A 25975-nucleotide genomic window follows, 5' to 3' on the forward strand; every position below is an offset into this window, starting at 1 on the left:
CCAGTTTGACTGTTGGCATCACGTTGTTCTTGGGAAGCCCAGACTCCTTAAAATGTCTTTCAAGACCCTCGACTACATGACCACTGTCTCCATCTCTAGCTTTTTTTTTTTTAGTTCTTAGAATAAGCTTTGCTCTCTCATTTTTTCTGGACTGTAAACACTCTCCGTTGTCTGGAAATCCTTTTCCTCATTTTCATCAGACTAATGGCCTGCTTGTCCTGTAGGTTTCAACTTGAATACCACTTAGTCAGGGGGCACTTTCTGGCCCCTGGAATGGCACTCCTCCTAGTTACCCTCATTATGCCCTTGTAACAACTTGCTTAAACCTTATCTGTTTTGGATCTTTGGTTTTGTAAGCTTCAGCCAGGTCCTGTTTTGAACTGCCATGTCCCCCGTGCCTGGCACATAATTGGGTCATATTTCTGATATGTGAGGGAGGAAGTGAGAAGGGCTGATGGTATGGATGTGCAGGGTATTTTATCTAATTCTTTTTTTTTTCCTGTAGCCTGTTTAAAAATTGTGCTAATTCATGATGAGCATATCAGTGAGCTTTAAACAAACATGATGATAATAGTATCCTTTGCTTTTGTGACAAGTGCTCATGTATAATATGAAGGTGACTGATTTGTACATTGCCACACCAGAAATGTTATACGTGCTGGTTGAGATCTACAAACTCACACATAGCATTTGGTGTCAGAAATGAGTCTCAAGGAAATAGTTTGCTCACAGAACATTAGAACCATTATTGAAGCATCCCAAACTTCCCCTTAGAAGCTTTTATGGGTTCTTTGAGAAGTAAGGGAACTTTCCCAAAGAGAAGACATTTCACTCCTGTATATGTGTTCCCGTGTGGCCCAGAACCAAATTCTGGAACTTCCTTTAGGCATAGCAACTTTTTATAGACAATGTATAAAGCCCAGGAGAGCTTGAAATATTTTTTTTTCTACCATTAGGCAAGTGCAAAAAAAAAAGACTGAATGGTTCATGAACTTGCTGCTTAGATCATCTTTGTGGATTTTCCTCTGTTAGTGGACTCCCAGAGTTGACTTAATTTATTTTATTATTTTTCAATTGAGATATAATTCATATTCCATAAAAGTCACTCAAAGTGTACAATTCGGTGTTTTCTGGTATATTCACAAACTGGTACAACTGTCGTCTAATCACTGCTGTCTAATTCCAGAACGTTCACAGCATCCCCAAAATAAACCCACTGCCTTCCAGCAGTCACTCTATCCCTGCCCCCAAACTTCACGCCCCCTGTTCTTAGCAACAACCACCAATTTGGCTTCTGTCTCTATGGATTTGCCTATTCTGAACATTTTATATAAATGTAGTCATACAATATGTGACTTTTTGTGTCTGCCTCCTTTCACTTAGCATAGTGATTTCAAGGTTTATCCATTTTGTAGAATAGAACCAATACTTCATTCCTTTTTTGACTCAATATTTCATCATATGGATATACCACATTTGTTTATCCATTCTTCAGTTGAGGGACATTTGGGTTGCTTCCATTTTTTTAGCCATTGTGAATAATACTGCTATGAACATTCATGTACAAGCTTTTATGTAAACATATGTTTTCACTTCTCGGGTATATACTGAGGAGTGGAATTGCCGGGTCATATGTTCACTCTATGTTTAACTTTTTGAGGAGCTGCCAGAATGTTTTCTGAAGCAGCTGTACCATTTTACATTCCCACCAGCAAGGTGTGAGGGAGGGTTCCAATATCTCCACAACCTTGCCAAGACTTGTTATTACCTGTCTTTTCTTCTAGCCATCCCAGCAGATGTGAAGAGGTATCATTGTGGTTTTGATTTGCATTTCTCTAATTAGTAATGCTGAGTACCTTTCCATGTTCTTATTGGCTATGAAAATTTATATACTGTGTTTGGAGAAATGTCTGTTCAAATCATTTGCCCATTTTCAAATTGGGTTGTGTTTTTATTGTTGAGTTGTAAGAATTCTTGTACATTTTGGATACTAGATCCTTATTAGATATATGATTTGCAGATGTTTTCTCCCATTCTGTAGGTTGTCTTTTCACTTTTTTGATAGTGTCCTTTGATACACAAAAGCTCCTAATTTGGATGAAGCTTCTATTTTTCCTTTGGTTGCTTGCATTTTTGGTGACATACTTGAGAAACCGTTGTCTAATCAAGGCCACAAAGATTTGCACCTGTGTTTTCTAGTAAGCATTTTATAGTCTTAGCTCTTACATTTTGGTTTTTGATCTATTTTGAGTTAATTTTTGTATATGGTATGAGGTAGGGGTCCACCCTCATTCTTTTCCTTGTGGATATCCAGTTGTCTTATCCATACTTGTTGAAAAGACTGTTCTTTTCCCATTGAATGATCTTGGCACCCTTGTTGAAAATCAGCTGGCTGTAGATATATGGGTTTATTTCTGAAGTCTCAATTGTATTCCATTGGTCTATATGTCTGTCCTAATGCCACTACCACACTGTCTTGATTGCTGCAGTTTTGTAGTAAGTGGTAAATGTAAGTCCTCCAACTTTGTTCTTCTTTTTCAGGTGTTTTATTTTTGTTTGTTTTTGGCTATTCAAGATCCCTTGCATTTTAATTGCTTTTTTAAGTAGGGCAACTTGAATAAGTACAAATAAAAAAAAAATCTAAGCTGCTTTGTACTTAGACAACTACAAAACTAAAACAAATTTACAAATTAAATACAGACAAATCTACAAAACTAATAACAGTCAGATTAACATAATGTCACAGCTGAGGCTTTTTCTTTAAAACTGAATTGCATCTCTCAAGGTGAATATGGCGTTAATTATGGGACTTCTGCATTTAGCATGCCTGTACTTTGCATGCTGGGTGATGATGTACTTCTTCCTGCCACTTTTTCTGTTTGAACCACTAGGAAGCTTCCCTTTATGTAGTATATTGTTATAATATACTGACATTATTATCTTCATCTGGTACAGATGCATGATTTGTATTTTTTCCCCAACATTTTTATGAAAATCTTCAAGCAGACAGCAAAGTTAAAAGAATTTTATGGTGAACACCTGTATACCCATCACTTAGATTTTACCCTTGTGTACTTGCTTTGCATTATTTACATTTTAAGTCTTCCTTCTCCTCTCATTAGCCCATCAAATACAAGCTTGGACATTGAAAATTTTTTAGTAGTATACATCATTAAATATGAGCAAAGATTTGCCTATACTAATTTTTTTGATCATCATCAAGATGAAAGCACAAAAATAAATCTATAGAGAATTTGTAGACTGGAGGAACTGATATAGTTCAATGCCGTGTTTTGAGGCTGGATTTCCATAAGTTGAGAAAGGGTGATCCGTGTGAGCCCAGCTGGTACCCTTTGGGGTAGTACAGGTTTCTCTCATGTACCTAGGATCTGAATTTGGCATATTTATGTAGCACTAGCTTTGAATAACTCTAATGAATAGAGAAAAGTCACTTGAAATTGAAGAAAGGTTTACTCCTCTGCTTGCTGCTTCTGTGAGCATTTACTTGAAATCAATTGTGCGATTTTAAACGTTTTTTCTTTTTAAAACCTTGTTTCTTTTCCCTTTTCTTTTCTTGTTGTTCTGGAGATTATTTAATTCAATTTAGTTCTGTTCACTTCAGTTCAAATCAAACTTTTATTGCAGGCCTATTTGGCCCAAGTGTGCCCAGGCTGGTGGTTCTCAGCAGGGGAGGGAGGTTGATTTTGCCCCTCCACGGGGACATTTGGCAATCTGTGGAGCCATTTTTGACTGTTGTGACTGAGGGGGTGTGTCAGTGGTCCCCAAGACCACCTCCAATTTTGATGATTTGCAGGAGGACCCACAGGACTCAGTGTGTAGTTATACTCGTGGCTCTGGTTTATTACAGCAAAGGGATGTAAATCACAGTCCCCAGAGAGCAAAGGCACACGGGGTGAAGTCCAGGGAAACCAGGGGCAAGCTTCCAAGGGTGCTCTCCCCTCGACATCACACAGGAGGGGCTTACTTCCCCCAGCACCAAGTTGTGACAACCATGTGAAATGCTGCCCACCAGCTAAGCTCGTTAGAGATTCAGTGCCCAGGGTTTTTTTGGGAACGAATCACATGGGCAGTCTCTGCATGGCACATGCTGTGCGTAATTCCAGGCTCCCAGAAGGAAAGCCGGTGTTCAGCATAAACCCTGTTGTTTGTACAGTTTGGGCCCAGTGAGCCATTCTTATAGTTCTCCCCCCAAATCGAAGTTCCATGCACCAGCCAAGGGCCAGCCTTTCGAAAAAGAGAGCCGTCAGGCTGTGTTAACTCTGTTCTGCACAAGGTGCTGCAGGCATCTAGCAGGTGGGGGCCGGTGATGCTGCTAAATCTCTACGATGCCCAGGGCAGCCCCTCACTACAAAGAATCATTGGGTCCAAATGTCAGCAGTGCTGCGGCTGAGAATGCCTGGGCGAGACAGGGTGAGCAGGTGAGGAGCGAGTCTGGCAGGCCGGCTGAGCTGCCTCTGGGCCTCTTAAGACTGCTCGGACGAAACTCTCTTTATCATGTAATCTCTTGAGTATAATCTAGCTCTCTCTTTTTTTAAAATAAATTTATTTATTTATTTATTTATTTTTGGCTGTGTTGGGTCTTCGTTGCTGCATGCGGGCTTTCTCTAGTTGTGGTGAGCGGGGGCTACTCTTCGTTGTTGTGCGCGGGCTTCTCATTGCGGTGGCTTCTCTTGTTGCGGAGCACGGGCTCTAGGTGCGCGGGCTTCAGTAGTTGTGGCACGCGGACTCAGTAGTTGAGGCTCGCGGGCTCTAGAGCGCAGGCTCAGTAGTTGTGGCGCACGGGCTTAGTTGCTCCGTGGCATGTGGGATCTTCCCGGACCAGGGCTCGAGCCCGTGTCCCCTGCATTGGCAGGCGGATTCTTAACCACTGTGCTACCAGGGACGTCCCTAGCTCTTTTATATTGGTTTAGGACTGTCACTTCCCTTCAGACTTAATCCAGGGAAGAAAACATACCGAAAGGAAAAGATTCAGTGAAGATGAAACAAAGGAGAGCAAACCACTCTGAACAGTAATTACCTTCAAAGGGTAGTTTCAGAGATTTACAGGTTGTTCTCTCGGTGGTATTTTCTTGGTAACGTAATTTCTAATTTTTTTTTTTTTTAATTTTTATGTATAGGCTGAAATTAAGATCTTTAGATGGCTTAAGGCTGCAGTTGATTTCTAAACTTCTGAGGTTCAGTAACTAGATAGAGTAGCGCTCTGTCTTCAAGGGCAGCAGAAGGACACTAAAGGCTGCGATGGGCGTGGTCCTCCCCCTGCTGGCCAAGGGGTGGATTTCTACGGCTGACTTGGACCCGCCCTCTCCATTTCCCCACCGGTTTTGCAGTCTGGCCCTGCAGTTGTGGTGTTTCTTTTACAAACAACACTCCTCTCCCTCTGAAAAAAAGGGGGAAAAAAGCAAAGCAAAGCAAAGACAGGCTCCAGACTCATCACACTTTCTAGGGACTTGGGAGGAGGCAGTGTGGGTGACCTCCCAGCAACATTTGGGATCTGTTGCTCTTTGTGAGAGTTGCTTTTTAAGGGAATTCCCACATCTCTTGAGGGCTGCATAGAGTAGTAAGAGCTTTGTTTTTATTTTAAATCTCTCTCAGTATTTTTCAATGGGAAGCTGAGGACTGCTGCTATTGATAGCTTCTTCTCACAGCTGTGTTGGCCTCAGCTGGAATTCTTGTCATTTTCTCTCTAAAAGGAACTAAATTGGGAGTTTACAACTGTTACTATTGAGGGAGACTTTGAGTTCTCAGCATGATTTTACTTAAGCTTCGATATCAGCACTGCTGGGAGGAAACATGAAAGTCATAGCTGGTAATTTTAGTCCTTGAAAGAAAAACAAATCCACCTTAAGATTTTGTTTGCTTAAAACTAAAATGGGCCTGCTCCATCAACCAGCCATCTGCCAGGTCAGGGAGAGCCAGCATGCAGGCAGGGGGAACATTTTTAGACTCTTGTTCACATCTGCACATTTATGTAGAAAATGGTAGTGGTAGGTGGGGACCCAGGGAGCCTGGTGGCTGAGTGTCTAAAAATAGAACTGTGTTCTTAACAGTGAAATCCAACCCAGAGTCTTTCTTTACTCAAGAGTTTCTTTGAGCACCACACGTTAGCATCTGTATTTATTTCTCTGTCTATATAGGTGGATCCCTCTCTCTCTCTCCCTCTCTCTCTCCCTCTCTCTCTCTCTCTCTCTCTCTCTCTCTCTCTCTCTCTCTCCCTCTCTCCCTCTGTGTCTACATGTATTGAAAACCATGCATTCATATCGGTATCTTCAATTCCATCCAGCACCGTAGGGGCATTCTGGTTTTCTCTCTTTCCGTATATATACATATTTTTTTTTTTCACTGCGCCTCTTGCGGGATCCTAGTTCCCCAACCAGGTATCAAACCTGGTCCGTCGGCAGTGAAAGCGCGGAGTCCTAACCACTGGACCGCCAGGGAATTCCCTCTCTTTACGTAATTCCCTTCTCTGACAGTGAGAAATCTGGCTCCCCTCATCCTCAGTATCTTATTTGATCGACCCTCTTGTATGTGACCAGAATTCTGTCGCATTGTTGCCACTGCCCCCTCACTGCACAGATGCCCTCTCCATGCCCACTCAGACTCTGACCCTCATGTAGTGGTCCTGCTCCCCCCCCATCACCCCAGGACAGATACCCTCCTCACCTTTCTTGTGTCTGACCCCCCCCCCCCCCGCCCCCAACTGGAGTGATGCTACTCTTGCCATCACCCTCCCCCTCCCTTTCAGCCTGCCCGGCCTCTAACACTCTCCTGGGCTGCCCGGATGCCCTCCTAACCTCACCTGGTCTCAGCATCCCATGCTGGGAGGCCATAACTACCTCTACCCCTTCCCCTGTCACTCTTTTAGGGATCTCGTACTCTGTGCCAGGCCACCTCCCTGCTCTTCCCCCAAGTAGAAGCTCTCCCCCCACTAAGACTTCAGCATTCCCTGTGGGCGGGCCACCCCTGCTGTGCAGAAGCACCCTCTTCCCTCCAGGACTCCAGCGCTCTACATCCTCCTGCATGGACACCCCCTTGGATACCAGCATGTCTATTCTTGTTCTTAGCAGCCCGGAGCTCCAGTTTTATGTTACTTAAATAGAGAATCTCCAGAAATATCCAGCAAGTCCCAGTGCTCCATGACATCCACCGTAGAACCAGTGTCTTGGGAATTGGAAAGACCTTTAGAGGCTGTTCAGCTCTAACTTAATGTATACCTTTTGCTATTACTTCTTAATGAAAAGTTTTCTGATTTGTAATAAAAAGAACTCAGCACCTCACAAGACAGTTCATTTCATTTTCAAATGGCTTTAATTGTTAAGGTGGTTTCCATGCTTGTCTCGAGAGTTTGACTGTAAATCTTCCTCCTGTTTAAACGAACAAGTTTGATTACAGAAATACTTTGAATGGAGATGGTCTTCACTTTGAGATCATCTGAGAGTGCTCCTGTATGTGATCTTCCCATCATAAGTCATCCCTCTGAAAATTAATGCTTTTACAAAAGAAAAAAGATTGAGGCTCAGGGCTGGGAGTAGAATTCAAGAGTCTGCTTCAGTGGCTAGAAGGAATACTTTTGGCTGTAAATATACAGTGTATTGTTCAGTAAAACGTAATTTAGGGGGAAGTTGCCCAGGATGAGAGAAACCAGTCGATACAGCTGATCCGCACTGTCTCCCTGACGGGCTGCTGTTCCGCGTCTCTCTTAACCTCTGCTTGCCTCTACCCCGGGCTCTGGGTCTGCACTGCCGTCCAGGGCAGCTTTCTCAAACAGAACTACCGGTGAGGAGATGATCTGTATTTGTGCTGTCAGGTGCCCACTGGCCACCTATGGCTGTTGAGCACTTGAAATGTGGCTAATGTGACTGAGGAACTGGATTTTAAATTTTATTAGATTTAAATGGTCTCACGTGGCTAACAGCTGTTGGACAGCGAAGTTCTAGGGAATCTGCTTGTCCCTTTCTTTCCTCCCTGTGGTGTGGGCAGTACCCTCTGCTTTTAGTTCAGCTGTGGAAAGAAATGACCAGAAGAAATGGTTCTGCGGATTTGAGAGCCGTGCACAGCTGTGGTGAGTGCTGCTCTGTTGAGCTGAACCGCTGGCAGGGAGAGGGTTCACCTTCTCCATCACTGCTCTGTGTCTTCTGGGCATGAAGCTTAGTGCTTGGGAAGGTGGCACCTTCTCCGTTAGAGAATGATTATTCTTTGGTCATGGGTGGATGCATACGGTGTTCTCCAGCTGGACCCTCCAGATAAGCCTGAGAAACAATGGAAAAATAAAACGATCACCCTTTCTTTCTCCCAAAGCAAGAAGAAAAGCGGTGGGGTGGGGAGTGGGGTTCAGACTGTAGCCTTTGGGTCGTTCCTTATGCATCGCTTCCTGTTATCTTCCCTGGTGGCAGTACCCAGAGAGGTGTATCTTCAGTATTTTCCCTGGTCTGTACCAGTTTGAGGTAGATTTAAGTGAGTCCTGCTTCTAGGTCTGATGGGGGTTTCATTTCCTCTGGAACCTGCTTTATATTCTTCCTTTCTTCTACAGTGATCCCTGCTGGTCCCTCAGCCCATGTCGTGTTTATGCTCTGTAACCTGTCTGCCTGCAGGAGGGAATTACTTACCATCTGGTCTCCCCAGAGTCTTCCCCCCAGCTCCTGGCTTACTCACTTTGTGCTCACGTTTTGTCTCTCGTGGAGATTTAAATGGCGCTGGATTCTTGGAAATCCTTCTTTCACTCCATTTTCTTGTAAGCATTCTTGCTATCCAGATGTTAAGACTGGTTCCATCCCTTGGTGAAGATGGTTTTTTCCACTTGTTCTCAATGACCAATTTGGTCTTCCTGAGTCCATATGGCCTTGAGGATGGGGATGTTGAGTGGCATAGGGTGCCACTCAACAGCCGGAAGCAGTCTTTCACCTCTTCTGCTTTCACAGCCACTGCTGTCCATTAAGACCCCTTGTTTTCCTGTTTGAAGGATGCAGCCCTCTCTCAGTTCCTTTTCAGAGCAGATAACTCATATAGAACTAATGATAACATTTGATGTTCTTCCAAATGACCAACGAGTCAGTCAGTTTCTGTCTTTACACATATACGTACACACACACGTGAAGCATGTTCCCTTAGCTCAGCATATTATAAGCATTTCCTCAAAACATTAAGAACTTTTCCCAAATGAAATCTTTAATGACGGCATGATGCTTCAGCATGTAAATGAGTCATAGATTGCTTTCTTAGATTGTATAATATTTTAAATACTCATCAATGCCCCAGAGTATAATTTCCCCAAAAGTCAAGAATGTGAATAAAGAAGGGTGAGAAAATGCTTGTTGCCGCAAGTTTAATATCAAAGTAGGTCTCACCTTGACTCGCACAGTGGCTGCAAGGTCCTAGTCCCTCGTTTTGTCCTTCGTAGGCCACGGCGGTACTTCCTCCTGTCGTCCCAGATGGCTCTGCATCCCGAGTACAGAGAGGAACTGGCCGCCCTCCAGGCCAGACATGGAGAAGCAGCGTTGGTCCTGGACAAGTGCACCAACCTCTCCGAGGGCATCCCCGCCGCCCGAAAGCGCTGCCACAAGCACCAGGTCTTCGATTACCCGCAGGTGCTGCAGGTGAGTGCCGCCCGGCACCTCTCTCGGGGCTCGGCACAGGTCACATCCGCGAGGTGAAACTGACCCCAACAGACAGGTGTTCCCCACGTTCAGCTAGCAGAGCTCCCCAAGGGGAGAGGAAGACACAACTGCTCTTCACTGCAGCCGTGGACCTCCAGGAGCTTTGGCATCTGTGTACTGTTTGTGCAAAGCTGCTTGGCCTATGAGCGTTCCTGCTCCTTTCAAATATTCGTCTTACTGCAAAAGCACAAATCCCATAGATTTACAAAAAGCCACGTAGACAAAGCAGGCATATGTATTTTGCTTTTATCACTGTATTCGTAATCCAGCCCGGAGAAACTTCCTTCTCTAAGGTGCAGCTTGTATCCTCTGACTGTGCCAGCCCGCAAGGCCATGGTCAGCCTTTCCTGAGTGGGAGGTTTCTATTTTTTGTTACCGTTTTGTCTCGTGGTGTTTTTGCCGCCCTTAGCATGTCCTACTGGTATTGTGGAAGTGGCAGGTCTTCCATAACCAGAAGCAGAGTAGTCCTTTCGGGGATGTTTTATAAGCAGGATATTTCATACTCCAAGGGCCTGGAGGCTAGGAAAGGAGATATTGAGTTTTGTTCACTTAAATATTTAAAATACAGACAGGTTAGTTCAAGGAGAAATATCAAGGAGCTGGTGTGATTGTGTTTTTTTTTTTTTTTTTTTTTAATCTCCAAAGAGAACTGGCCCATGCTGAGATTGTTAAAATACTTTCTCTCAAAAAGTGCTGCATCTCCTCTGGAATGTCTGACTGATAACAGTGGTGATGTGAGCAGGAGTATTTATAGTAACCTTTGTCTAGACAGGAAAAATGGTTATCAGCACGTGTGTCCACATCTGGACACCGACTCTTTGGGGCCAGCTGAGCTGTCCACCTGCACCTCCACCATGACTGATGCCCTTTTTCCACTCTTGCTGTTTTCTGGTTTATCCCCGGAGGAATTTGGCATGTTGAGTTTCTTCATATTTTTCAGAACTTTCCTTTTCTCTAGCTTTAAAGCTTAAACAGTGTTTTTGTTTTTTAACTTTTTTTCCTCCTGAAGAGGCAAAAACTGGGAGACACTGAGTATTAGAGATGGGGTCTTTTCTTATTTTGGTTGACTTATTGCAGCTGTTTCTTCTTCTGTACATCTCTCACTTTCCCAAACGTGTCCCACATCGAGTACAAGTTTGAGGGAGTGAACGAGGAAGAAATTTTTTGAGATGTTGCTTTTTGTTCGATGGATTGTTTCTAAATAGAACATATCTGTCTTAATATGTTTTCTAAGGCATTGCATTCATGAAATGAATGTCTTCTATATGCAAAGCACACTGCTAGATGCCATGGGGAGTAGAAAGATAAAAGGAGATTTGGTACTTTCTATTTAGGGGGTCCTCTAGGGAGACTGATAGGCCCAGACCAAATAATTCTATAACAAGGTAGGCGGAGGTAAGTATTCTGAGCGCTGTGCAGCCACTGTGCCACAGTGTGTGTACACAGCACACTAGGACTGAAAGAATCCAACCCTTGCAAAGTCACGTTGTTGAGTGTCCAGAGGAAGACCTAGACATGGGTTGTGAACATTTTCAGAATGCCCGCAGTGGAGGCCTTGCGCTGACACTGAAGAGTGGAAAACCGGAACGTCGCAGCCACTTAAGCTTTTCAGTCTTACTGGTGTGACCTGTTACCTTTTAGCATTTTTGGTGTTGCTTGGCTTCAGCCCTTGAGAGAACTTGGTGGTCTGCGGGGATCAGAGTAAGTAGATCAGCGAAACTGGTATGTAATCCCTCCCTCTGCCTGTATTCCTGCAGGAGGCTACTTTTTGTGTGGTCCTTCGAGGAGCTCGGCTGGGCCAGGCGGTGTTGAGTGACGTATTGCGGGCCGGCTGTGTCCCAGTTATCATTGCAGACTCCTACATTTTGCCTTTCTCTGAAGTTCTTGACTGGAAGAGGTGGGTGTTACCTTCTGATAAACTTTACACCAGGAGTCCTGCATGGATTGGATTTTAAAAGTACCCCCAGCGATTGTAACGCATAGCTAGGTTGGAGAACTACTGAAGGAGAACTACTCCTTCAGACTGTTTTTGCTTTATTTTCCATAAGGAGAGTTAGTCCGTTGGCCTGGAGCCAAGGTTGGCCAACAGGCCTTTGGGCCAAATATGGCAGGCTGCCAGTGTTTGTAAATAAAGTTTTATTGAATCACAGCATACCCATTCATTTACACATGATCTTTGGCTGCTTTTGAGTGACAGTGGTAGAGTTGAGTACTGTAGTTTAAAATGACAGAGATTACATGGCCTGCAAAACCTACAGTATTTACCATCTGGCTGTTTACCCTTGACCTAGAGCAGTGGTTCTCAGCTGTGACTGTAGAGTGTACTCACCTGAAAAGCTTTTAAACACATACCTGGGCCTTGTCCTCAGGACTTTTGAAGCTCCATGGGCCATTCTGATTTGTAGCCAGAGTTGAGAACCACTGCTCTAGAGTCTGTTGAATTTGCATAAAGTACTGGCTGGAGGCGGAGCGCCTGCACATGGGTAAAAGCTTAGAAACACTCCCAGTGGACAGATGGACACGCGTGGGTCCTGCCTGGATATGACTGTCAGTGCTGTGCTTCATGGAATAGTCTGCTCGTCTCTTGTTTCATTTCCCCAGGACTTTGGAGGTTAAAGGTTTTTGAAAATGAGTTCTGTTTGTACATACCTCTCAGGCTTGTCTTTGCCTCAAATGCTTAATTGCTTTCTCCTCTCCCACCTTTTTTGATATCATGTTCAAGCCTGGTCACCACAGGTATTTGAACAATTTAAGTAGCATTCATTCATGTGTACATTGATTTATCTCACATTTACTGGAAAGCCTACTGGGAATAATACAGGCTCTGCTCTTAAGGAGGTGAGAATCAGTGGGGAAGACAAACCAACAATTATAATATTGTATGATAAACGCTGTAACAGATGCATGCAGGGGGACTATGGAAACCCAGAACGGGGAGGGAGCCTAGTTCAGCCTGGAGGAGGAGGGTGTGTGATTCTCTGTGTCCTGGAGAAGTGATGAGCCACTTCCAGTCTCTTATTCATCTGTGGAAATATGTATTGAGCACCCTCTCTTTGCCAGTTACTGTGTTGGGTATGGGGATACAAAGATGATCAAGTCAGGTCTTGCCTCTGAGAAGCTCTTAGTCCAGTGGTGGGAGATAGACAAGTAAGCCAGTGATTACCAGATGCAGAGCTGAGATGCAGCCCTGGCTGGATGGGATGCTTGGAGAGGGAGGAAGAGACACATACCCTTGCTGGCTGTGGGGTTGGGTAGGGCTTCTCAGAGGCGGTGACCCTGAGCTGAGTCTGAGAAGATATTCATTCCTACGAGGATCTAGATGTGCTTGGGTAGTTGTAATTATGGATAAGTGGTGGAAGGGCTCTGGATTTGAAGCCAAAAGGCTGGGGTTCAGATAACCAGCTCTATTACTGGCTAGCTTTGTGATCTTGCCAATCATTTAATCTTTTTGAGCCTCAGTTTTCCCATCTGTATGGTAGAAATCATTTACTTATTTAACAAGTATTTATTAAGTGCAGTTGTGCTAGGCAATATACCAGGTGCTTGGGATATGCTGGTGAGTGGGACCAGACGTGGTTCCATCCTAATGGACTAGGCTAGTGGGCGGAGGGGGTTTCAGATTTTAATAAATTAACTTAGACAAATATAATGACCAACTCTGCTGAATCCATGAAGGGTAAGTCGTCATCGAGCCCTCTCTCCCTTACGCACCATCTCTAATCTGGCGGCACGTCCTGCTGGCTCCGCTCCCTCGTCACTTTCATCACCTCCTCCCTCTTAGCATCCCTTGCCTGGACCATGCAGTGGGCCCCAGCTGTTCTCCCTGCTTCCGCTCCTGCTTTCTGTAGTTTGTTCTAACACTTCAGGCAGAATGATCCTGTTGGAACATAACCAGATCATGCCGTGCTTTCCTGACACCTTCTGTGGTTTTCTGTCTCAATGAAAGCGTAAGTCCTTAAATGGCCAGGGAGACCCCAGAGGCTTTGCTGTGACCCTCCCTCCCCTGTTTCTCTTCATCGCCTGGTATTCTCCACCTTCTTTACTGTGCTCCTGCCACACTGGCCTCCTTGCTGTTGCTGGAACATTCCCGACACCCTGCTTCCTCAGGGCCTTTTGCTTATTGTTCCTTCTGGAATGCTCTCCCTCGGGTATTCCCCTGGTCCTCTCACTCCCTGGCCTTCCTTGCACGTCTGATTTGTTCACTGCTGTATTGCCAGGACCTAGCACGTCGTAGGGGTTCCATAAATATATGCTGAATAAATGAATGGATTGGGGAATATAGCTAAAGGAGAAGAGTCATTGTTAATTCAGAGCGGGCAGTGAAGAGTGAAGAAGAGTACCAGGTAGGCAGAATTGGACACGCAAAGCCCTTGTGGTTAGGCAGAGTGTGGTATGCTCAGGAGACTGAGAGGGTACCTGTGCGGCTGAAGCACAGTGGGGAGTGGACGGAGGAGGGGAGATGAATGGAGTGGTGATGGGGAGCCGAGAGATGGAGCTGGTGGGAGCTCCTCTGAGCTGGCCGGCCCTGAGAAAGGGGCAAGGAAGAGGGACTACTCACTGCAGGGACTGTGGGGCTGAGGGTAGTTTGAGGTGTTGTTGCTTCTGCTTGTGAGAATTAAACAAGAAATGTACGTAGCAGCGCTTTGTGGACAGGGCTGCGCGCCCATCAGTTGTTTTGCTCTTGTCTCTAGAGCATCGGTGGCTGTGCCAGAAGAAAAGATGCCGCATGTGTACAGTATTCTGCAGAGCATCCCCCAAAGACAGATTGAAGAAATGCAGAGACAGGTAAGGGGCCAGGCAGCCCTGTTGGGGCGGGGACGTGGGTGACGTGAAAGGGTGGCCTTGGCTGCTTGGGTACAGAGCGACGGCTGCTGAGTAGGGGAGTGGGATTTATTTCCTCCCCTGTGTTGACCAACCAAACTTAAAAGAGGAAAGCAGTGTTAGGGAGTTGCATCAGGTAAGGTTTGGAATAATAACTATCAGAGATTCAGAAATGCTCCTGAAGTAATAAGCCTGCTGTGACGCTAGGGTCACACCTCAGCGGTATGTTCAGGATGCAGAGCTGCCCCTCTCTGGAAGGTGGTTTACATGGCAGGTGAGGGTTCTGGTGACTGAGACGGCTGTGGAAGCCAGCACGTTTCCGGGTGGTGCTTCTGAGGAGCTTTGCCCTCGAGAGTGTCTCGGTGCCAGCTGGCCTGGATCCCCCTTCGGCGGCCCTCGTGACTCAGAGGTGCCCTCCTCTCCCCAGAACACGTACACCCTCCCTCTTCCCCCGCCAGGTCTCTCGTCCGCCTTCTGATGGCCCTTCCCCTGGGCTGCTCTCCACTGTCTAACGCATCCACCACGTGTCCTGTCTAGTCCTGCTGCCCTTTCTCTCTCCCAAAAGAAGTTTAGTTGGGCTTAAATGTGAAACAAGTTAAAAACTGAAAAAAGACTATCCCGGTATTGGTACTGTGAATGTTGTTTCTATTTCTTTTTTTCCTTTTTTTTTTTTTTTTTTTTAATTTTTATTGGCGCATAGTTGATTTACAATGTCGTGTTAGTTTCTACTGTACAGTGAATCAGTTATACATATACCTATATCCGCTCTATTTTATTTAATTAATTTATTTTTTTGGCTGCGCCGTGTGGCACGCAGTGCAGCATGTGGGATCTTAGTTCCCTAACCAGGGACTGAACGCGCCCTGCATTGGAAGCACAGAGTCTTAACCACTGGACGGCCAGCGAAGTCCCTCTATTTCTGTTTTGTAAATAAGTTCATTTGTACCATTTTTTTAGATTCCACATATAAATGATATCATATGATATTTGTCTTTCTCCGTCTGACTTACTTCACTTAGTATGATCATCTCTGGGTCCATCCATGTTGCTGCAAATGGCATTACTTCATTCTTTTTCATGGCTGAGTAATATTCCATTGTACATATGCACCACATCTTCTTTATCCGTTCATCTGTTGATGGACATTTAGGTTACTTCCGTGTCTTGGCTATTGTAAACAGAGCCGCAGTGAATATTGGGGTGCATGTATCCTTTCAGATTATGGTTTTCTCCAATTCTTTTTTTTTTTTTTAATGGATTTTAACAAGTTTTTATTTCTATCAAAATTATCTGTGTAGGTGCTGAGCTGGAGAAGAGGTTTGGAGGGCTCTCAGCATTGAGGATGTAACTGCCCCATGCCCCCCTGTGTCTAACCTTGTCCCAGGAACGAGCCTCAGGCCTCTGTCTGGGCGAAGGCAGGGCAGTCACCCAGCTGTGTGGAATGGGGAGGAATTCTGGGCTTCTAACTGCTTCCTAAATACATTTTCCATCTGTCCTCCTGCTCTGAGCACTGCCTTTTCCCCTGAGTTTCTGCAGCGGAACTCAGATTTTTCTCAGCTGATCTAGGATGTGCTCTCTTGGGCCTATAGCGTCAGCTACCACCTTTCCTTCTGCTTTTCCGCTTCCACGTTTTGTTGCTGTTATCTCCTCCCCCGTTCTCTTTATCTTTCAGTGATTATGCCTTAATTTTTAGAAATTCCCCTTAATTGTCATTTTAGGGTTTTAAGAGGGAGTTAGTGAATGTGGTCAGTCCACCTCTTTATTTTGGTACCGAGCTTCTTAAACCACAGAGATGGCACATCACACAGTAATTGAGTCTGTAGGTTCTTAGCCCAGACTGCCTGTGTTGAATGCCAGCTTGCCCAGTTACTAACTCTGTGCCCTTGGCCAAGGATCTGCCTTCTCTGGACCTCAGTAGCCTCATCTGTAAAACATTTTGGTGTTCTGATTTGAAAACAAATCACAGGTTGAGTTTAGCCTCCCTGAAGTTTTTTCATAGCACACCCGTGTTCGTTTTAAGTTTCTGGGCTTCCCTGTTTGTTACTTAATTCCTGACCTCATCTGAGTTTTCGTGAATTAGAAAATCAGTCTAGAGATCTCTACATTCTTGATCTAAACCTGTGATTCTTACAACTCATGTAGAAGAAAATGCTCCTTGAAGGGCGCTGGTGTTTATGCTCTTTGTGTTTCTTTTTATGGCATCTTGATTTGTTAACATAATTAAATAGAGAATCATCTGCTAAATCAGATATCATCTTTTTCTAGATTTAGTCTAAAAGGCTAAGAAAACACTGGGTAGGTAAAAGTGAGCCAAGTTCTGTCCAGTTACCTTCTCCCCCCGGCCACCTTCGTGTTGGAAAGAGAATCACTTAGTTCCCAAGCAGAGCGCCCACTGTCAGCTCACAGAATGCCCTTGTTTTCCGGAAGCTTGGTTTGGGAACCACAGGTCTGAGACGAGCCTGGCCGGCATTTTCGGTGACAGGCTCGGAATCATAGAACCGTTGAGGTGGAATGACTAAAGGTTACTTAAAACAGTGCACTTTTAGGTTATTTTGGTTTAAAGAGACACACTTGGAGTCAAAAGACTCGAGTTTGAGCCCTGGATCTGTCCCTATTAATTATACAACCATGACAAGTTACCAAAGCTCCTTGGACTTTCCTTTCCTCATTTATGAAATCAAGGCGTTGGCTGGATCATCTCTCATGTTCCATTCAGCTGTTAAAAAACGCTGTGAAACTCTTGTCCTTGACAACATTAATAATTAAGTGGTCGTCTCTTTCCCATGACCACCTCCTGTCATGAGGGCCAGTTACTGTCTCTGGTGGTGAATAACCTACATTATGTCACCTTGCAGAATAAAGGCAGTCTTGGTACTTTCCTGCCTCCCGTTCTAAATCTCCCTTCTGCTTGCTGATGCCTCTTTTCTCTGTGCTATTTTCAGACCTTCTGACACACTCTGCTGCCATGCCCCGTTTAGTCCTGCTCCCCTTTCTCTGAATATTCTACATCCCCAAAACGACCTCTTTTCTTCTCCCAGCCTCACATTTCTAGACTGGACTGATCTCAACTAGAGGTGAGATTATCTGGTTGAAGCAATTCCCAGATAGTTATAAAGGATGAATAAGTTCAGCTGCCAGATGCCAACAGTACACCTGTCTCCCAAATTGTGACAACCGGCAATGTCTCTAGACGTTGCCAAATGCCCCCCTAGGAGCAAAATTTCTGTGATTGGGAACCACTTTTCTATCGATAGTTAATCATCTCTCTAAGATTAGAGACAGTTCTTTTGTTCTTTCCAGAATATGCTTGTCATTTTGCCTTCTGTATACCCTCCATTGATGTAATCTGACCTTGGCAGGAGTAACTGAAAAAATAGCACACACTTGGTTCTGGAAAGTTTTTACACCTTAGTGAAGTCTCTTTAGGGAGGTCAAATTTGAGTCTTCTTGTAAGACAGGCATAAACTTTTAGGGGAAAACCTGTTGCATCAGTAGCTGATACCTTGGAACCCCTGGTTGATCATGTTAGAATGAGCTGAGACCGAGGAACAGAGGGTCTGATTTTCTTGCTCAGCAGCTCAGAACCGGCTCAAGGGCCTGCGTGGACAGTTGTAGCCAGCAGAGGGCTCCATCCACTTTTAAGTGACTCATTTTTCCTTTTGAGTATTTGTTTCCAAGAAGCCCCAAGTGCTGTGAGCTACACTGACATTGTCCTCAGAGCCGCTCTCTCGAGACCCGCTCCTTCCCGCACTGAGCACAGGGTTCTGCTCTCCCGTGATGGAATAGAGCCAGTGCACTGAGCACAGGGTTCTGCTCTCCCGTGATGGAATAGAGCCAGTGCACTGAGCACAGGGTTCTGCTCTCCCGTGATGGAATAGAGCCAGAGTTTCTGAATTGACCCCAGAGATGTGGGGTGGGATCTTGGTGACGAAGGTACTGCAGCAACCTTTTGCAGCTTAGAGTTCAGGGGCTATAATCTGATCGCTGAATACATGGTGAAAATCCTTAACATGACTCCGGAGTTAGGATGTACCAAGAGAGAAAGATATTCTGCCTGACAAGGAAACCTAATTAAGTTTTCCACCTGACCTTAGATGCGCTAGTGAAGCAGCCATAACGTTAAATGCAGGGCTAGACCCTGAAGTAAGAGCTGGGGTCAGGGTAAGATTTTTGAAGTACAACCTGCATCTGTGTTGTCTACCCCTAAAGGCAAACAGCCAGCAGTACTGGCATATGTGGCATTGAAAGAGCTGGGGTGGCTTACGGGGTCTTTTGTGGTTAGGTTAAAAACCAGTTCCTTCAATTAGAGGTTAATAGTTGCAGCAGTATAAAGCCAACTTATCAGTCAGCCTTTTATTGTCCTATGAGCTAAATTAACTAGTTAATTAATTCAGTGCAGCCCTAATTATGTTTTTTTCCCAAGGGGAGATGATGGGAGATGATCAGCAACCTGTGATCCCCACCCACAGAGGCCTAACAGCCATCTCGGGGATATGTGGGTATAAAGCCCGAAGAAAGCTGAGAAGATGGTGCAGGTTTTCCAGAGGATGTTAGGGGTCTGAAATGGGAGGAAGTATGGGTCAAAGCTGTTAGGGACAGCTTTATTGGGGAGGTAGCATTTGATGTAAGCCTTAAAGATGGGGAGCCCCATCAACCATCTTTCTCACATTGGAAACCAGGAAGAAGTATGCAACCAAGTATTTTTCTATAGTCAAATGGAACATTCACATCCCCAGTCTCCCTTTGAATCACAGTGGAAAGGAAAGCAATCTGGGATATTGGAGGGCTGAATAGACACTGGACTGTATAGTTAGAAGTGTTTGTGTGGATAGGGAGGAAGGCGTAAACGGATCCCCAGTTTATCTGTTGCACGGAGTTTCCAAACATTCTTTTATTGGTCAGTGGCTCCACCAGCAGTGACCTCTAACCTCAGCCACACTAGGAGGTGGAAGTCAGGAGCCTGCCTTGCCTTTGAACTCTTCTTTGTACTCAGTTGACTAGGAGCCTTTGAGGTGGCAGAAACATTCAGCATCTTCTTTGCTCTATCTCTCCTTTAACGCTTGGCTAAGTTAAAATACCCGTTTCTTTTCAATCCATTACACTGACCCATCTCAGTCTGCCTTCATATTTTCCTACTAAGCCTACCAAATATTTGTGCTATGGAGGAGTACTTGAAGGTATAATGGGCTGATTAGGAAAAAGAACACTTCCAATGAAGAAACTGTGGTACCCTCACCTAGCAGGACTGTAGTTAGGTGTAGCTATGCCGGAGGAGAGAGCAGAAGAGACCACAGAACAGTAAGTGTGTGTGCGTCCACCAGAGCTCATGCATTTTATTCAGGGGAGAGCTCCGACAGGAGGCTGCGATTTTATCCTGTTTACACGCCATTTCAGCACATTGAATTATCCGCTTTCCATAGCCATAGTAGTTTAAAAGTGACATTTGAAAGAGAGAAAGACTACACCTGAGGGTCTGTGAGATGGGTCATCTGTCAGTCAGGCATGAATAGAGAAGACGGAAAAGCTATTTTAAAAATAGAACTCTCAGCACTTTGGATATACGCAGACCGCTGTGTGCACTTCACGATATGGGTGTGTCATTGTAAGATGGCGGAATTCCTCGGCTCAAAGAAGTATGCGTGTGTTGTTTGTTTTTCATATTTTGGATTTCTGGCATCCAAATGAGTCTTACCATCACTTTGAACATTGAATATAGTTTCTGTTTCATCCCCTTGAAGATGTCATTGATGGGGCATCTTAAAACTGAGGAAAGGGACTTGCCTGGTGGCACAGTGGTTAAGAATCCGCCTGCCAATGCAGAGGACATGGGTTCAAGCCCTGGTCCGGGAAGATCCCACATGCCGTGGAGCAACTAAGCCTGCGTGCCACAGCTACTGAGCCTGCGCTCTAGAGCCCGTGAGCCGCAACTACTGAGCCCAGGTGCCGCAACTACTGAAGCCTGTGCGCGCCTAGAGCCTGTGCCCTGCAACAAGAGAAGCCACCGCAGTGAGAAGCGCGCTCACCGCAACGAAGAGTAGCTCCCGCTCGCCGCAACTAGAGAAAGCCCGCGCGCATCAATGAAGACCCAACGCAGCCAAAATTAAATAAAATAAAATAAATAAGTTTATAAAAACAAAACAAAACAAAACAAAACCTGAGGAAATACAGAAATGGCTCTTCTTGGTGATGCCCTGCAGTCTTTAAGTGAAGGTTTAAATTTTGTTTAGCGTATATATATTTTTAAAATATTGGCTTTCATGTAAAATATTTTATAAAGTTTTCTATCTAAAATATTTGTTTTTATTTTTTAAAAAGGTTTTGTGATTCACTTAAAGGTGTAAACCCTCGGATATCTAGAAGCCTCAGCAGTCCAGAGGGATGTGTTCTCTGAGGGTTCCCTGTGCTGGTGGCTTGACTGTTGTGTCCATTGATAGCTACACAGCAGTCTGTGTCCCTTTCTCCCTCCCTCCCTCCCCCTGCTCGCCCCCCCCCCCACCCGCAACACACACACAATTTACAAAGCAAACTCTGTAAACAGAGTAGTGAGATAGGTGGCAAGAGGAGTAATCCGAATTTTTTAATGTGAGGAAACTGAAGAAAAGAGACGTAAAGTGATCCTCCCGAGACCACACAATATGTAAGGGACAGACAGGGAACATACTCTTTTGCTGCCCACAACTTTATTCAAATTATAGAGCTTTGTGGCCTGGATCGAGGCTGAAAATGAGGATGCCCTTCCCAGTAATTCAAGCTAACTGCTTATTGGATAGTCTTCCGCAAAACCTGGTTGCTTGAGACATTTGGGACTGGACACATCCCTGGAAATATGTTATGAAGAATGTGGAAAAGATTTCACTTCTCATTTCCAGGATCAATATTATAATGTCTGTCACTCTTATCCCCCCCACTGTGAAATTGAAAAATTTTTAATATACATAAACTGAACTCTCAGGGCTTTTAAAAAATGCCAAGTGTTCCCTGCTTCCCTTCCTACCCCCCCTACACCCCCCCACCCCCCGCTCTCCAGTCCCAACATGCCACTCCAAGCTCTATTTCCCCATCCCTGCTTTTGTACTTGCCCTAAAAAAAGCTACTGGATCACTTACCCTTCAACAAACACACACTGACCTGATCCCTGGAGTTCTCCCTGTGAAACAGACAACCATGGTCTGATACAAAGTCAGGCTCTTTGGCCAGTGGGAGAGCCTTGGGGAAGAGTGTGATTACGGGATATTTTGAGTTTCATAATTTTGTTTCGGTAGCACTGTATACTCTGTTGGAGTTTTCCTGAATGTATAAATCCATATTGGGAAGGAGACCGGTCAATGTATGTTTAAAGTAGGATAAAATAAGGACTCATTTAATCGAAACTCTTAAGGAAGAGCATTTTTATGTGTTTAACTTTTCTTTTTTTCAACTTTAGTATTAAGAACCTTATTGGAAAAAGACTCTTGCCAAGTATCTGATGGGAAGCCAAGAAAAGCATTTTAATAGAACTGTCTCAAATTTATAGTGCACTAGGGTCTGTAAATAAATTTTCCTGTCTTTAAGGTATGGGCTGATTTGCAGTTATTTTGTATAGCTTCTGAGATTTAAATCCTCACAGTCCAGATGGAGAGACCATAAAGCTGCTTTCCTTGGCAACCTGGGCATACCTTGTCCATGGCGAGCATCATGGGTAGTAGATGGAGCTCTGTCTGTTAAATGCTCGCTTATTGTATTGTGATGCCAGTTTTAATTGGTTTGGCGACTTTTCCTGGAGCAGCCCACCTAAATAGTCTCTAAATCTACGAGAATTAGAGTCCTTGATTTCATAATGCAAACCCGTCAAATAAATACGTATTGAGTACCTGCTTTGTTCCTAGAATTGTATAGGCACACTGAGGGAGATTTTTGAAAAGGGAGGGAGGGACACAGATCCTGTCTATAAGAAAGGCCATCAGGGTGCTGGGGAGAGTACTTTCAGTAGTATATGAATGAAGAGGCCAGAAGTGCTGTCACTCAGTCGTACCGTGGAGAGTCAGGAACGGATCAGGAGGTGAAGGGGGCTTCACGACTGGCTGGCCTCGAGTAGGGAGAGAGGATGCTCGGAGAGGTACTGACCTTCTCCCAGAGGTTGGCTTCTGTGGGAAAGACTCGGTAGGTCAGATGGAGCAGCCCGAGGGGGGGACTTGGAATACCAGTAGCAGAGAACTTTGTAGGGAATTAGAAGGAAGGGAAGGTCAGTGACAAGTGGAGAGTAATGAAAGGATGTGTGATGAGAGGGGAAAGCAGTATCAATTAAGGAGATTGAGGGAAAAAAATCAAAGAGCTGGAAGGGACCTTAGAAATTATTCAACCCTTTTCTCCTATTTTATAAATGATGTATAAACCCTAGAGTTCAAGTGATCTTGAGAATGAATTGCTAGGGTCAGAGCTGAGCCTACCCTTGAACCCAGGTTTTCTGTTTCCAGCCGATGATTTTTTTGGGGAAAGGGGGACATTGGGTACTGCAGTATTTTCCAAACTGAGGGTCTCATGATTCATTAGTAGATCGTGAAGTCAATTCAGTGGGTCTTGACTGGCATTTTATTTTTTAAAAATGAAAGATAATAGAAAGATACTAGATTATTACATAGCAAGGGTAAATATTTCCTGAAACCTTTGTTTCTTTTGTATGAATGCGCGTGGTGAGTTGCAGTATAAAATGTATTTGTATGTTTCTTAGTGTGGGTCCCAGTCCAGAAAGTTTGAGAAATGTTGGTAGTGGAAACCACATGGGCTTTTGACTCGGAGAGACCTGAATTTGCATCCCAAGCTGTGGTGTCTGTCTATCAGCTTCGTGAGTGTAGGCAGATTACTTAACTTTGCCAAGCATCAATTTTCCTATCTCAGACCTGGGGGTGATAATACGATAGAGCAATTGTGTTGATTAAATGAAATCATTTACTTAAAGCATCTAGATTTGGGTCTGCCTGCTGGCCATCATCTGGGAGCGCTCCGCCTGGGTCTGTGTTTTTTTTTTGTTTTTGTTTTTTTAAATTTTATTTATTTATTTATTTATGGCTGTGTTGGGTCTTCGTTTCTGTGCGAGGGCCTTCTCCAGTTGTGGCAAGCGGGGGCCACTCTTCATCGCGGTGCGCTGGCCTCTCACTATCGCGGCCTCTCTTGTTGCGGAGCACAGGCTCCAGACGCGCAGGCTCAGTAGTTGCGGCTCACGGGCCCAGTTGCTCCGCGGCATGTGGGATCTTCCCAGACCAGGGCTCGAACCCGTGTCCCCTGAATTGGCAGGCAGATTCTCAACCATTGCGCCACCAGGGAAGCCCCTGGGTCTGTGTTTGAACACTGGCAGGAGCCTCCTGGTATGGAGCTTGGCCTTCACGAACCACAGTGAGTTACCAACGTGGATGTATTATGCATTTGCTTCTGGGCTTGGAAACTTGAAACAGAACTTATTCCTGTGGGTCTGGTGTACTTTCTGCATCTTGGCATGGAGGCAGGTTCACCTCTCTGTTTTTCTGTGAGGATCAGGATGGCTTATGAAAATCAGTGGTTCTCTAAATGGCCTTAAAGAAAAAAAATTCATTGGCACATTTGGATAAAGTACTATTACTTTTTCCCCTTTCCAATGAGAAAAGTTTTTGTACTGAGTCTCCGCCCACCCCTACCCCCCCCCCCTTTTAACATGTTCTCTGCTAGATCATTTATTCATTTTTTTGAACTAGAAGATTAAAAAATAAGCTTAAAGAGAAAAGTCAAAATCAGAATTGACATTTGGGTGGTGAACAGTTGAAGAACTAGAGTTTTACTAGGTATGTACTAAAAATAAAGGAAATTTTTATGTGATTTTAAGAGGACCGGTCAGGTATCTCTTAGGAATAGCTGTTGTTCACCTCCTACTGAAAGGAGAATGAAAGAATATGGTTTTCCTTGTTCTCTGCTGCTTCCCCTCCCCTCTCCTCTCCTCCTCCTGCTGCCTCTGCCGCCCTTCCCCCATCCCTTTCCAGTCAGCTCCATCCCATATTTGAAATCCCGCTGGAGAGCGGAGACCAGCGCTTCATCCCCAGATGACTTGGGCCAGGGGCTAAAACACTGCCATAAATCTGCAGCTCATTTTAATGCCACGTTAAAACAGTGTGAGCGGCTGGTTTCCGTGGCCCCTGCCCTCTTTCTTTATGGGCTTCTTTGGCTCTTCTTTATAAAGAGGCCCTGCGGAGTCATTTTAAAGTTCTTATCAGTTTGCTGACAGGTATATGGGCCCTTTTGCCGAGTCCAGGAGCTCTGGCAGGCGTGTGAAACTCCTGATATTAAAATTGAAGAAAAATGCCAGGCAGAAGGGATTGGGTAGCACAGCGGTGATCTGGAGGTAAAAGACTAGCGAGATAATTAACCTCTGCAGGTCCGGAACTTCGCCCTTGGCCGGATACCTTGCTCCTCCTGGTTGGTGGGGGCAGGGCAGCCAGGATTAGGCAAGGGAGGGTTTTCCAAGGGCTTTTATTTTTATCCCCTGATTAGAAATGCCGTTCTGCTGGCAGTTTGTGCTTTCAGGCTTCAGCAAGCGAGTTGGGCAGCCCTGAAGGGCTAAGGGAGCAAGCTTTAACCATGTAGCTTTTTTCCTAACGGCCGCCTGACGGGCTAGACCTCTGCTCCCACGTCTCTGCCAGCTCCAGCGCGCTGCCTGTGTGCCCACAGCGTCACTGTTACCGAACGTAGACGGACTTTCATCAGTCTGCTTCACTGCCCCTTTTAGACCAGGTTGCCGGCGCCCAGTAATCCTCCCAGACTGCTTTGTGGAAGCGCCAGGCCCTCTGTAAGTGTCAGCCTGCAGTGCTTGGCCCTTTTTACCCTCTCAGTTGCAGAGAGGTGGGCTGGAAGCTGCTCCTCACTGTCTTCCACCACTTTTCCTTTCTCTCTTTGCTGGAGAACCCTAGCAGCGGACAGCTGAGGGCAAGGAAAAACCATTACCTGGGTCCAGGCCAGTGGCTTGATGGAGCCTCAAAATCTCTGGCATCTCCTGACCAGAATGTTTTTCCAGGCATTTCAGAAAGTACATCCTCACCCTCCTTCTGCTTTCAGCTTTCCAGCCTTGATTCCAGACGGCTGGCTGGGTGCATTATGCCCCCATAATCTACTTTATATCTGTCTGCTCTTCTTCTCCTAACTGAAGCTTTTAGGAAGAGGGTAGTAGAGATAAGCAAAATCCAGTGGACATATATTTTTAACTGCTTGGCACCCTTTTGGCACAAACACATTATTTTTCCTTTTTCAAATAGTTTTGGACATGAGTACTTTTGCAAGTGTGTTCAAGTTAAAATAGTCACTTAACTTGAGGTTGAGGCAAAAGCAAGGAATTTTTGTAGTACGTTAGTCAAATTATATAGCTGTTGATCTAGGATTGATGATTTTCATTGAGCAAACAGTAAAAAATACTGGTTTGTTTTATTACTCATGTAGCTCCTGTGGGGAGAGTAATTAGGTATAAAAACCAAACGAGCAATAAAACA

The 25975-nt window shown here is 45.0% G+C and overlaps 1 protein-coding gene across 5 annotated transcripts in view; it reads left to right on the forward strand.

The window, feature by feature from the left end:
- The window catches only part of EXT2 (exostosin glycosyltransferase 2), a 134392-nt gene that overhangs the window by 16894 nt on the left and 91523 nt on the right, over positions 1–25975 (forward strand). For all 5 annotated transcript variants that reach the window (XM_036860832.1, XM_036860834.1, XM_036860833.1 and 2 more), the window contains 3 exons: positions 9416–9611; positions 11429–11568; positions 14363–14456. In XM_036860832.1, coding sequence (XP_036716727.1) covers positions 9416–9611; positions 11429–11568; positions 14363–14456 — 430 coding nt within the window. The remainder of the gene's footprint in view (positions 1–9415; positions 9612–11428; positions 11569–14362; positions 14457–25975) is intronic.

Source organism: Balaenoptera musculus, chromosome 8, assembly GCF_009873245.2.
Source record: "Balaenoptera musculus isolate JJ_BM4_2016_0621 chromosome 8, mBalMus1.pri.v3, whole genome shotgun sequence".
In the NCBI taxonomy this organism is placed as follows: domain Eukaryota; kingdom Metazoa; phylum Chordata; class Mammalia; order Artiodactyla; family Balaenopteridae; genus Balaenoptera; species Balaenoptera musculus.